This window comes from Marmota flaviventris, chromosome 10 (assembly GCF_047511675.1).
Source record: "Marmota flaviventris isolate mMarFla1 chromosome 10, mMarFla1.hap1, whole genome shotgun sequence".
NCBI classification, from domain to species: Eukaryota; Metazoa; Chordata; class Mammalia; order Rodentia; family Sciuridae; genus Marmota; species Marmota flaviventris.
This window is the reverse complement of record NC_092507.1, coordinates 64577623-64591261: the sequence shown is the minus strand read 5'-3', so window position 1 is coordinate 64591261 and position 13639 is coordinate 64577623. Positions and strand designations below refer to the sequence as shown.

Below are 13639 nucleotides of genomic sequence, written 5' to 3'. Positions count from 1 at the left end.
CAAACAAAACTTGAAATGGGCTTTGGTTAAAGCCACGTTCATCAAGCTCCTTCATGTGGCAGGTATTCTGATAGTTGCCTGGGATGGGAATATAAAGAAATGGCAAGACTTCAAATTGTTCACATATTCACTGATTGATACAGGAGTAGGCAAAACTACAAAAGGAAACAGAAAGAGCTGTTGCTGCTGCTGCCTTTTTTATTTTTTCCTTTCTTTTTGTTTGAGACAGGGTCTTGCTAAGTTGCAGAGGTTGACCTTGAATTTGTGATATTCCGGACTCAGCCTCCCAAGTTGGTGGAATTATAGGTGTATGCCACTGCAATAAGATTCATTTGACATTTCTTTTCAATTTTTATTCCAGCCAAAGGATTAATCTTAAAAAAAAAAAAAAAGGATAAAAATGCTTCAGAAGTGGGTAATTTGAATTTCCTCCCTTTTATTTATCTATAAAAAGTGAAATGGGGGTTGGGGTTGTGGCTCAGTTTTAAAGCACTTGCTTCACACGTGTGAGGTGCTGGGTTCGATCCTGAGCATTTCATAAAAGCAAATAAAACAAAATAAAGGTATTATGTCCATTTACAACTAAAAAAATATTTTTAAAAAAGTGAAAAGGGAAGGAGGAAAGATCAGGAAAAGTCATGGAGAACCAATTTATCCATGGGTGTCAATTTAATAAGATGTTTAGATAGAGAAATTTCCAATGTTCAGATTAATTTCAATTATAAAACTTATCTTGGGATGTTTGAAAATATACTCTTGCAGGGCAAACTTGTGAACTTATCATTCATATGTTATTTTTCACTCCCAATGATTTTTAGTATGTTAGCATTTTCTTATTAAAATTTTTGGGTCACTTTTCCGTAGATACTGCCTCATTTGGAAAGCCTTGGGAAACAGGAAAAAAATTCTAACAAAATGTCAGCTTTTCGAAATCATTGTCCACATTTGGATTCAGTTGGTGAAATAACAAAAGAAGATTTGATACAAAAATCTCATGTAAGATGTCAATCTTTCTTAAAAAAAAATCATACTTGGCTTTTCTCCCAAATGTGCATTTTAATAAAATATTATTTATGAATCCTCATTTTAAAAATGTATGATGTTATTAGAGAATTGTATATCTTTGGCTGTGTCAATATAACAAATTTTGTCTTTTTAAATTTCCTTTCATTAGGGTACTTGTCAGGATTGTAAAGTCAGAGGACCAAATCTTTGGGCATGCCTGGAGGTATGTGTGTGTGTATATATATATATATATATTTTTTTTTTTCCTTGAAAATTTTGATAGTATAAATGTAGATCTGAATAATGATAACCAAAAAAAATTTTGACACTTTAGAATTTCATAAATGAGCATGGTTTTAAGACATCACTATTTGATAACAAAATACTAAACTTTAAATTTTGGAAGAATTTTAACTTAGAAGGCTCTTACAGAGTTTTTAGTCACTGAGATATTTTATGCTTGCCTTTTATTAGAGGTGACATAATTTTCAACTTAGAGATATATATTCTGGTTTCATTTTGTACCTGGTACCTTTAAGTTAAATTACTATGAAAAGTAATCATTGAAACATGTAATTAAGATCTTGTTGTAAATATGGTTTTAATGCTATTATACATTCTCATGTTATAAAATACTTTCCTTCTTGTATGATTATTTATAGAATAGATGTTCATATGTTGGCTGTGGTGAATCACAAGTAGATCACAGCACCATACATTCTCAGGTATGTATATAATATATTTTAATACAAAACTTTTTAAAAAAAAAAACTTGTTTTGAGACAGTGTAGAATGTAAATGTGTGTGTGTGTGTGTGTACACACGCGTGCATGTGCGCGTGCTAGGGATTGAACCTGGGACCTTGCATATTCTGAGCTTGTTGTGCTCTACCACTGTACCATTGAGCAATACCCATAAGCTTTTTGAGACAATTTTTAAGATGGCTGAAAGAAAGAAAAAGTCAATAGAGCATTATTAATTCAAGTCATAATTCAAGTTTGGTCTTTTTTTTTTTAATGAGTTAAAAGTGTCCTGGTAAGTAGGGAGGGGAATTGCAAAGAAGACCAATATTAGAATGAACCTAAATTCAGAGAATACTTATTTAAGTATGCATCCAGGTATATTGAGGTGCCTTAATACTCATGGCTGGAATATTAGGAGGTTATGGATTTTGAAATCGGAGCAATATGTAAGTATATGACATGGTCTAGCTAGCTTTATATTTCGATTCATATTGTATTGCCTTTTCCTGTCACCTAACTGGTGTCGTCTTTGTTTTGCTCTGTTTGGTGCTTCCCGTGTAACTCTGGCATGCATCTTTCAATTATTAACATGTTTGTTTGTTTGTTTGTTTTTTGGTGGTGTTGGGGATTGAACCCAGGTCCTTGCACATGCTAGGCAAACATTCTACCGCTGAGCCTCATCTCCAGCCCTGGCATGCATCTTTTATAGTATTAGGTAGATTTCACATACTAAACTACAAGTTTCTCGAACAAACTGTGTCTTAAGATGAACAAAGTAAGTCTCAAGAGAATTAATTAAGCCGAAATACTCAGAACTGCAAGGCATCATTATACATAATTTGCTTCTGTGAAGCTAGAATGGTACTTGCTATGTGTGCCTTGGGAGAACAAGAAATTAGTCACTCACATCATTTTCTGCAGGCAGGGCTAAAATTCTTTTGCAGAATTTAACTTGAGAAAGACTGGAGTTTTATTTATTCAAGATCTCATTCCCTATTGCTTGAGCTGTTTTGCTGTTGTGTGCTTTGATTCATGTTAGTTTTGTTATTTTGCTGTTCTCAGTTCCTAGAATAGTTACTTGCTATTGTCTATCATTTTTTTCTCCTTCTTTCCCTTTTTGTTTTTGGAGGGGGGTGGGGGGCAGTGCTGCGTATTGAACCAGAGCCTCAAATGTGTTTTTAATCACTGAGCTGCATCCCCAGTTTCATTATTTCTTATATTCTACTTACTTTGCTGACTGTAGAGTAGTCTTATACTTTTACATTTTCCCATTTATCTTTATATAATGAATAGTGGGGGGAAATGGATTATAGAGTAACTTCTAATGGACTTAGGTATTGTTACTATTCACTATGCTTTAGCAGTTTATTGGAAGAACAGTTTTTTTGAGTTTCTAGATTAGCTCTTTTGGGTATATCACAAATCATCAAAGGCCAGCAGTTTATCTTCTGTGATCTTTTGAAGAAATATTTTCAAGTATATCTAATTGTGGTTCCTCTTCTCCCTCTCCTGTGAAATTATACAGGAGACAAAGCATTATCTAACTGTGAACCTCACCACTCTTCGAGTCTGGTGTTATGCTTGCAGCAAAGAAGTATTTTTGGATAGAAAATTAGGAACTCAGCCTTCATTGCCTCATGTAAGACAACCTCAGCAAACACAGGAAAACAGTGTCCAGGTAATTTAAACCCATTTAGTTAAGATATCAAATAGTTAGCAGTTTCAAAAATTTTCATGTGGTTGAAATTTGAAAAGGAAGCCTTCCTAACCTACTCATATTCTAAAAATGTCTGCAATGTGTCACTTCTCCTTTTTGGGAGGAGTATAGAGTGATAGATAAAGATGAGATTGAAACCCACCTGTCAGAAGATGGAAAAGCAGGCCAGGCATGGTGACACACGCCTATTACTTCAGCTATTCGGGAGGCTGAGGCAGGAGGATTGTAAGTTTGAGGCCTGCTAGGGCAACTTAGACCTTATCTCAAAATAAAATACCAATGAAAAATATGGGAAAAAAAGGAAAGTATTGATTAAAAACAAATAAGATGGAAAAGTACCTAATGATCTGAAAAGAAAATGATTTAAGTATTTATTTTATTTCTAGCAAATCTGATTGTAGGATGGTAGGCCTTCTTTGCTAGAGAATGGAAGGTACTAATTCAGTTCCCTTTTCCTTATTCCCTCCCCTCTCTACCTCCATTTTTATTATTGTGAATGTTTTACTAATTATTGAAAATTAGATAGAATATAATGAAATATAGTATGTCTTAAATTAGAGATTTTTCTCCCTTTGGATCAAGAGACTTAGAGTACATGTATAGACTTGTGAAGATTGATCACCTAATTTTCATAATTTCCAGTCATATAAAAATAAGAAAAAGGAAATTATAACAGTTAACTGCGAACTTATTCTGATTATCATTTGATTAGATTTGATTAACCTTGAGGCTTCTTTTTCCTTATGTGTGTTGTAAAAGATATGTTGCATTTGTATTATGGTTCCTTTCTTTATGTGTGTGTGGTACTAGGATTTAACCCAGGGGTATTTTACCACTGAGCCACATCCCCAGCCCATTTAATTATTATTTTTTTGAGAGAGAGTCTCATTAAGTTGCTGAGGGCCTTGCTCAGTTGCTGAGGCTGGCCTCAAACTTGCCATTCTGCTGTCTCAGCCTCCTGAGTCTCTGGTATTACAGGAGTGCGCTGCCATGCCTGGTTCTAAATTTGTTCTTGATGCCAACTCAGATTTTTCTGTTGTATCTTTGTATCATATTTTGATGCTTGACATTTGTGACAATAAATTGCTTGCCTTACACACTATAACCTAAGATAAGTAGATTTTAGACAGGGAATGTTTGTTGCATTGCCAGATTGACATGGAATGGTTCCAATAAATTATCACCATTACTATTTCTTCCACAAGTACCTACTTATTATTCACAAGTGTTTAATATATTTCAAAAGCTTTAATACTTTGAAAATAAGTTTTTTTTTAAAGAGAGAGAGGAGAGAAAGAGGGAATATTTTTTAATATTTATTTTTCAGTTTTCGGTGGACATAACTTCTTTATTTTATTTGTATGTGGTGCTGAGGATTGAACCCAGCGCCCTGCACATGCCAGGCGAGTGCGTTACTGCTTGAGCCACATCCCCAGCCCCGAAAATAAGTTTTTTTGATTCTTACATTATTAACAAAAGTGTGATGTGATGTGCTGACTAAAATTTTAATCATGTAAGAAACTGATCACAGTTTATAAAAGCAAAGTTATTATTAGCATTACTTACTAAAAGTAAATTAAATAAGATATCTGTTCCCATTTCTTTTTTTATTTTTTAGTTGTATTGGATCAATACCTTTTTATTTATTTATTTTTATGTGGTGCAGAGGATTGAACCCAGGGCCTTGCACGTGCTAGGTGAGCGCTCTACTGCTGAGCCACAACCCCAGCCAATCTGTTCCCATTTCTGCCAAAATAGATTAAGATTGAAAATTCTAATGAATTTTGAATCTGGTAGAATAAGTGTACTGATACTTAATTTCATACAGCTTCCTGATGAATTGGAATATTTTATTATTCAGAAGAAAAGTTATTTTTATAAACTTCTTTAGAAGTGCAGAATTTATAGGCTGTTTGAATTCAGTTCACCTAAGTATTAATAATAAAACATTGGAAACCTTGCAAATGTCATTAAGATTTTTTCAGATTGAAGTGAACATGTACCATTTTTATAAAACAATTATTTTATAAATACAAGCAAAAATATGAAACCTATTCAAATTTTCAGTATCTATAGATACCAGAAAGGAAAGTAAAGATATAAGTGGGTGGGTATAAGTACATATGCCTGCATTGGAAAGATGTGATAAGGCTTTTAAGTTGGAGATCCAGAGTACATGCTAAATGCATTATGGTATTCCTGTCCTCTATTTGATTGTTGTTGAATGAGTTCAATGTGCCTTGATCTTATGATATTAAAAGACAGATTGAAAATTCTGTTCTTTATGTGCACTTTCCTGATATTTTAAACTTAAGCTCAAATTTTCTTTCTTTTTTTTTGGGTCTTTCTTTTTAACTGTAGGCTAGCATTTGGCCAACAGGTCATCACTTGCAATGTCTGAGTTAAGCCAATTCTTGGGAAATAATGTTGGAATTTTGTTATTTAAATACTTTTTTGACTAATAAGCATAAGAGTGTGCAAGCTAAGTATAGTAATATATATTAAGAAAAAATATATTTGAAATCTACAAATGTTGATTTGTTATGATGAAAAATTTTGCACGTTTTTCTTGCAAAAGTTAGAAAGATCTGAAAAGACAATGCAGGATAGTACATTTTGGAGGTCTTATTTTAATTGAGATATGATATTACTCAATTATTGAGTTTAAATTTAGGAAAGTCAGTTATAAAAGGTAACTTTATATAAGTTCAAATATTAATAAAACCAAGATGATATGCTATTAATTAGCATAGATGTATATTTCCTTCAAAATTAAATGTCAATTTTAGAATAATTGCTAATACCACAAATTCTTAGGGTTCTATTAAAATAACATCTACTAGTAATTGTATAAGTTAAAATTAAAGGTTTTTTTTTACCCTAAGGATTTATTCAAGTTTGCTATATCTTTTTGCTATAAGGATTTTAAAATACCTAGTAACACAACGCTGAAAACTCCTCTGGTTGCTGTATTTGATGATCTGGATATAGAAGTGGAAGAAGAAGATGAACTTAAGGCAAGAGGTAACATAATTCTCCTGTGTAACACCCCTTTTTTGTTTGGCTGCTTGTTACTTAAGGAAAATATGTAATGTGAAAATTTCAAAATTTAGAGGTGTGGGAATGGAGATAATTACAAAAAGAGAGTTCAGAAACATGTTCTATTATGTATTTGGAAATAAAGCAAACTTTTGGTTTCTCTGGAATTACTTTACCAAAGCTGGGATCCTAATGACTCTTTTACAGTTGGGCCTTATGACCTTTTGCTAATGTGCCTTTTGATATCTATTTGAACAGTAGTTCTCAACCCATTTTTAAATTTTTAACCTGTCAGTTGGTGGGGAAATATTCGTGTATCCCCTTAGAACTTCTAAGGGACAACATTCATTTGGAAAACGAGGTGATTATGATAGACCTTTGCCCCCCTCACTCCCTTACTTCAACCCCTACATGAGAATAAGTCTCACGTTTTTTGTGTTCTTTTAGGTCTATAGCTCATGGTAAAAACTTCAAATTTTCTATTTTATAATTGTTTTTAGGTGTATATTTAGTATATATTAAAATAATAAAATGGGGATTAACACTTTGTTATAAGTTTAACATTACTAGAAATAATATATATTTCATACACTTCTGTTTTAATCCATTAATTCAGCCCACAGTATTATTTTATTGGATACTGTTGACAACTGTTACTAATTCAGCTGTGTTTTAGAGATTCTTAGAAGTTTAAATTTCCAGGTAAGAAATGTAGTTTTAGTGACATAGCGTTTGCCTAGCATGTGCACTGAGCTTCATCCTGCATCTCTATTTCATCTTTTAATAATGTGATAAAGTAATGTAAGTGAACTTGAGTGTAAATGGAAGGCAGCTATGCTCACCATTCTGCTGCCTACTGTGAACTTGAAGATACATGGAAGAGAGAAATTTATCCAGTGTCTGCTTTATTGTCTTGGCTTGAACCACAGGAAATTGATGTTGTGTAGTTTGAACTTTGGCAGTTTTTTATGGCTCAAGCTAACAAATACTGCTTTAGTGTTACACATGGAAATGGAGAGAAAAGATTTTTATTGTTTCTCATTACATGAGTTTTTTGCATTGTCATCAAACTGTTTTGATGACTAACTGAGTATCTTTTGTGTTTTTAAATGAGGAATTTTTATTTTTTCCCAATAGGTCTTACAGGTTTGAAAAATATTGGAAATACTTGTTATATGAATGCAGCTTTGCAGGCTCTTTCTAACTGGTAAGAAGTAACTTAATTTTTTTTGTGTGTGTGTGTGCGTGTATAGTTTTAAAAAGTTACTCTTTGAGCAGAAAACCATGCTATTGCAATAGTAGACTAACTCCCAAAATAGAGTAGGCAAAGATCTGGGTTAGAACACAATCCATTGTTGTTCAAATGGGGTAACTGTCTGCATGTCTATAGTTTTCCAACACTTTTGGTCCTGGCATAGACTATAGGCAGTTTTTTTTTTTTTTTTTTTTAACATATAGAAAATAAAGAGCTTGAAGTAATTAATCCCTCAGATCACTTTTAGTTTAGAAATCCTATGAAAATATTTTTTTTCCCTGGAAGTGGAAACCTCACTAACAAAGCATTCAAAATTTTTTTTTCCTAAATCATACAAAGTAGAAAGGGCAGTTATTACTCTTAGATGTAGAGGTATTAAGTAAGGACCAGAATTCATAATCATTGATTTTGACGTTGTACTGGATTGAATTTTAGAATAGTGATTGGAGACTAAACATAAGTATATTTCTTCCCAGAGTAACCTTGTTTTTAGTAGTCATAACCCTCTATTAACACTTTACTGTTAGTTCTCTTATGTTCCAATTACATTATGTTCCATAACCCAATGGAATAAAAAATAATAATTTTTATTAAATAATCAGAGAATACCTCTTTGATGAAGTGAGATTTGGTCTGGAACTTGAAGAATGAGTATGAGCTGGTTGTATAAAGGGTAGGGAGAACATTCAGCACAGAAAGATGAATATTTGGTAAGCAGCCTCGACACTTTTGAGGAACTGGAAGAAAATTTGTGATAGGAGTATGATAATCGTGGGGGTAAATAGCATGGGTCCAGGTAACATAGACCACATGAAGGATTTAGGTCTTATGCTTAGTGAAGTAAAACAATTGGAGAATTTTTACAGTGGATAGCTAAATAATCCAGTTTACATTTTAGAATGATTGCCATGTGGATTGGAGGGGGAAGAGAATGGAATTTGGAAGACCAGCTAGGAAACTGTAGTGATTTAGGCAAGAAATTGTGGTGGTTTGCACCATCTAGGGTGGTAAGAAAAGAGTGGATGAATTAGAGACATTCTTATAATGATTGATTGATATGGTTTGATTAGAGTCAGTGGACAAAGGGAGGAGACTGTAAGGTTAATAATGTAATTATATGATGAAAGGATTGTAGGTTGATGTTTTTTTTTTTTTTTTTAATACTCATAAGAAAGTGTACCACAGAAGGTTAAATAATTTTGCCATGGTTGTCAGCTCATTAGTGTGCTTGCATAACCAGTATATATACTAAAATTGGAACAGTACAGAGAAGATTAACATGGCCCCTGTGCAAGGGTGATACACAAATTCATGAAGTGTTCCATATTTAAAAAAAAAAAAAAGATTACCAGCTTATAGTAAATGTTAGAGTAGAATTCAGAATCTGGGATTTTTGTGTGTACATTTGTTGCTCTAGATCTTTTGTTGATTACTGCACAATACCAATTCCACAAATTTACTTTTCATCTTCGATTTCATTGGGAAAGATATGGATGATAAAATTACAATGTTGCAAAGGATAATTTACTGGCTATCCAGGTGTCTTCATAGGGTAGTCAATTTATTGCAGGTCTGGATCTGGTCCTTTTCCTTTTTCCTGTAACTGAATAGAATCATAGAAGCTAATCAAACTCATAAAAGATTGTTAACTTCATCATCATCAACGTGTAACATTACCACATACTAGAATGTAGAAGGAGAAGGAAGAGATTGACTTGAAAGTTAAATTTCAAGCATGTTAAATTTGAAATGGTAACAGCCATCATTTTGAGCATTTGCTGTAAATGGAGTTTAGATAAGTTGGTTGACTTTATATAAATATGACCATCACTGGAGTATGGGTGGGAATTTCAGATTGTCCAAGAATAAGAGTATATTTAGGAAAGAAAAATTATAGCATCCTTTATATATACTAAAAATATTTTTATGCCTGAGAGCAGAAAGAACAAATAAAATGAGAAAAGGAGTTGTCTGAGAGGTAAAGAGAATTACAGTAGTCAAGAGAAGGTTTGTTTAAGAATGAAGGGTAGTTACCTATGACAGATGTTACTGAGAGAGAACTGAAAGGGCATTAACTGGATCTGGCAGCATGGAGGAATGATATGGTTGAGCTAAATCTGATTTGAATGGGTTGAGTTCCATAAAAGGAAATAATCGATATAGGGATGTATGTGCTATCAATTCATTAAGTGACCAAAAATTAATCAGTAATTTGATTCTGCTTTCAGCCAGATCTGCAATCTTCCAGTAACTCATCAAAATTACAAACACAAAGGACAAGAGGAAAGGCACACAGTATATGTTCTTTAGGTCTTTTAGAACACTTGGAATTGTTCTTTTGATCATGTCCATGAATTTATAAAGGTGATATTGTAGACATTAAAGGCAGGGGTACTATTCAAAAAGGAATGCCCCACAGATGTTACCATGGCAAAACTGTCAGAGTCTACAGTGTTATTCAGTGTGCTATTGGCATTGTATAAAACAAGCAAGTTAAAGGCAAGATTCTTGCCAAGGAAATTAATATGCATATTGAGAATTTTAAGCACTCTTAAGAGCTGAGACAGCTTCCTGAAATGTAAAAGAAAATGATCAGAAAAAGAAGGAAGCCAAAGAGAAGGTACCTGAGCTCAGCAGACGTGCCAATCTTCTGCACCTAGAGAAGCATGCTTTGTGAGAACTAGTAGAAAGGAGTCTGAACTGCTAGAACCTGTTTCCTATGAATTCGTGGCATAATAGTTATAAAAAAATTAAAATACCCTTGGATTGTTAAAAAAGAAAAGCTTGATTCCACTCTAACCTTTCTCTTTTTTTAATTAGCCCACCTTTGACACAGTTTTTTCTTGATTGTGGCGGACTAGCTAGAACAGATAAGAAACCAGCCATTTGTAAAAGTTATCTCAAACTAATGACAGAATTGTGGCATAAGAGCAGGTATGTACTTTATTTATTTTTCTTATTATATTTCTAAATGAGTTTTATAAATATTAAAAGGATGCAGGCCTATTTTTTGGAGTGGGAAAAAGTAGAAGATAGACATTCATGGCAGTTCAGTTAAGTTTCAGGCATGTTACATTTGAAACTTAACACCCAAATAAAGGAGTGTTCAGTTTAAAAGTTTAGAAGCATCTGGAGTGCTGAACTGCTAATACTGCTATTACCAAAATTTGTGAGTTATAATGCAGGAGTAGCAGTCTCACAATGCCAAAATCAGACCATGGATATCTTTATTTATCAGTACTAGGGATTGAACTCAGGGGTGCTTTACCATGGAGCTGCTTCCTCAGTTCTTTTTTATTTTTAGAGTCTCAATAGGTTTCTAAGGCTGGCCTTGAACTTGTGATTCTCCTGCCTCAGCCTCCTGAATTGCTGGGATTGCAGGCATGCACTACCACACCTTTATGGATGTCTCCCTGAATGTGTCAGTTTGTTCTAAAATTTAGTTATAGGGCAATAATATTTGCTGTAATATGTTAATTTTGTTTTAGAACTACTCAGGAAATTGCATTTTTTAAAAATACAGTGAAATATGATAAAAAAAGAAATATGATCACTTAATTGAGAAAAGAGCAGTACAGTGTCACTTAAAACATCAGTGATAAAATGTTTTGATGAGCCTGTGGAACATAATGCTGGATAGTTTAGAATGAGTTTTTTTAAAACATTAAAAACACTTTTCAGTTTATCAGTTTGAGTTCTTGATTTTTAATTTCTAAAGTAAAAATTAAAAATTTCTTTTTCAAAATGATTTCTTCCTCAGGCCAGGATCTGTTGTGCCTACTAATCTATTTCAAGGAATTAAAACTGTAAATCCAACTTTTCGGGGGTATTCTCAACAAGTAAGTCTATTGCTTTTCATTCATAATTTTCATAATCCTTAATAAGTTTGGAAAAGGCTATTATGCTTTTTTTATTTGTCCTTTTTTTTTTTTTTTGGTTATTGCTCCTTGTGTCTGTATTTGCCAAGAATAGTAACCCTTTATCATGTTTATTGTTTATATTTTTTACAACTTTCAGTTTTGTGATATGTGTATATTTTTCTAGAAACTTTGAGTGTGGGTAAATGTGTATTTCTTCTAAGTGCTTCTAGTTTCAAGTTCCACATCCAGAGAGCAGATACATTTTTCAATATTTTATCCTTTTATGATTCATTACACGAGGCACTTACTTTATATTGCAATATGACCCAAATTTTATTTTTTTCAAACAGCTAAAAAATTGTACCAAATTGTATAAATGAAAGAATTCCTATCTGATTAAAAAATTTCTTTGTTAATTTTTTCATGCTTATATTAATATATGTCAGGGTCTATTTCTGGTCTTTGTGTGGTGTTGCTGTACATGCTAGATAAGTTCTCTACCACTGAGCTATACTCTTAGCTGTCTCTGGGCTTTCTAATTCATTTCATTGACTGGTCTTTTTTTGGATTGTTATCATGTGGTAGTTTCAATTATTGTAATTTTTAATAATATCTTTAATATTTATACATGGTCCTCACACTTTATTTTTTATTACTATCATTCTTTTTACTAATTTTTTTTTGGTGTGTGTGTGATGATGGGGATCAAGCTCAGGGCCTCACACATGTTAGGTAAGCACTCTACTTCTGAACTACACCCCTTGCATCCTCTGTTCATTTTTTCCCATGCAGATTTCTGGGACACCAATGGTTATAATTTGGTGCTGTGAGTTAGGGTCCAATAAGCACTTCAGTTGATCAAGGAAATACAGTACAATATTGGATAAAGCTTAAGCAAAACTTATATAATATTCATGTTTAGTATATCTATCTGAATTCTGATTATCACATGAGGAATTCTGATTATCACATGTTTTCTATGTAATTTTCTATGGTTTATTAATAGCAGCACTAATAAAAGCTGACATCCAGATCATCTTTAGTTTATTGAAACTTCTGTTTTATTTATATAACTTTTTAGAACTTAGTGTTTTCCATCTCTCTATTGCCATTCTACACAAATTGTTATTTCCTTAATTTAATGTTCTATATTTAAAATCTATGTTGATTATTTTCCTTTAAGTTCCTATGTACACATAATAAAGTTGTAACTATCTTGTTGATATATTAGGATGCTCAGGAATTCCTTCGATGTTTAATGGATCTGCTTCATGAAGAACTGAAAGAGCAGGTCATGGAAGTAGAGGAAGATCCTCAAACCGTAACTACTGAGGAGACCATGGAAGAAGAAAAGAGTCAGTCAGATGTAGATTTTCAGTCTTGTGAATCTTGTAGCAGCAGTGATAAAACAGAAAATGAAAATGGCTCCAGAAATGGCTTTTCTGAAGATAATAATGAAACAACAATGTTAATTCAGGATGATGAGAACAATTCAGAAATGTCAAAAGATTGGCAAAAAGAGAAGATGTGCAATAAGATTAATAAAGTAAATTCTGAAGGAGAATTAGATAAAGATAGAGACTCTGTGTCTGAAACATTCGACTTGAACAACCAGGAAACTGTCAAAGTGCAAATACATGGCAGAACTTCAGGTGATAATTTAATAATTTGATCATGAAAATGATAGTATTTCATTTGTAGATAACGAGTGCTTAAGTAATTGTTATTTTCTAATTAGTAGACTTAATTTAGTGATATTTGCATGTGAGCTTTAATTTAAAGTCACAAAATTATGGCACCTGAGGATAAGAGGAATTTTGTGGGTTATTTAATAGTGTAAGAACGTCATCTTACTGGGCATAGCAGCACATACCAGTAATCTCAGCTACTTGGGAAGCTGAGGGAGAATTGCAAGTTTCAGGCCAGCCCAAGCAACATAGGGAGATCCTATCTCAAAGTAAAAATAGGAAGAACTGGTAATGTAGCTCCAGTACCATAAAAGAAGTTAAGTCATATTTGT

The 13639-nt window shown here is 32.9% G+C and overlaps 1 protein-coding gene, 1 non-coding gene and 1 pseudogene across 6 annotated transcripts in view; all 3 read left to right on the top strand.

Annotated features, from left to right (window-relative positions):
- Usp33 (ubiquitin specific peptidase 33) overlaps positions 1–13639 on the top strand; it is a 63113-nt gene that overhangs the window by 23577 nt on the left and 25897 nt on the right. For all 5 annotated transcript variants that reach the window (XM_071617955.1, XM_034636515.2, XM_071617957.1 and 2 more), the window contains exons 2-10: positions 865–996; positions 1175–1228; positions 1668–1730; positions 3274–3426; positions 6387–6489; positions 7642–7711; positions 10580–10693; positions 11520–11598; positions 12851–13271. In XM_071617955.1, coding sequence (XP_071474056.1) covers positions 916–996; positions 1175–1228; positions 1668–1730; positions 3274–3426; positions 6387–6489; positions 7642–7711; positions 10580–10693; positions 11520–11598; positions 12851–13271 — 1138 coding nt within the window. In that variant the 5' untranslated portion in view covers positions 865–915. The remainder of the gene's footprint in view (positions 1–864; positions 997–1174; positions 1229–1667; positions 1731–3273; positions 3427–6386; positions 6490–7641; positions 7712–10579; positions 10694–11519; positions 11599–12850; positions 13272–13639) is intronic.
- LOC114092691 (U6 spliceosomal RNA) lies at positions 8984–9090 on the top strand. Its single transcript, XR_003582772.2, has one exon. It is a non-coding gene; the product is annotated as a U6 spliceosomal RNA (small nuclear RNA).
- LOC114092623 (large ribosomal subunit protein eL21-like) lies at positions 10026–10573 on the top strand (annotated as a pseudogene).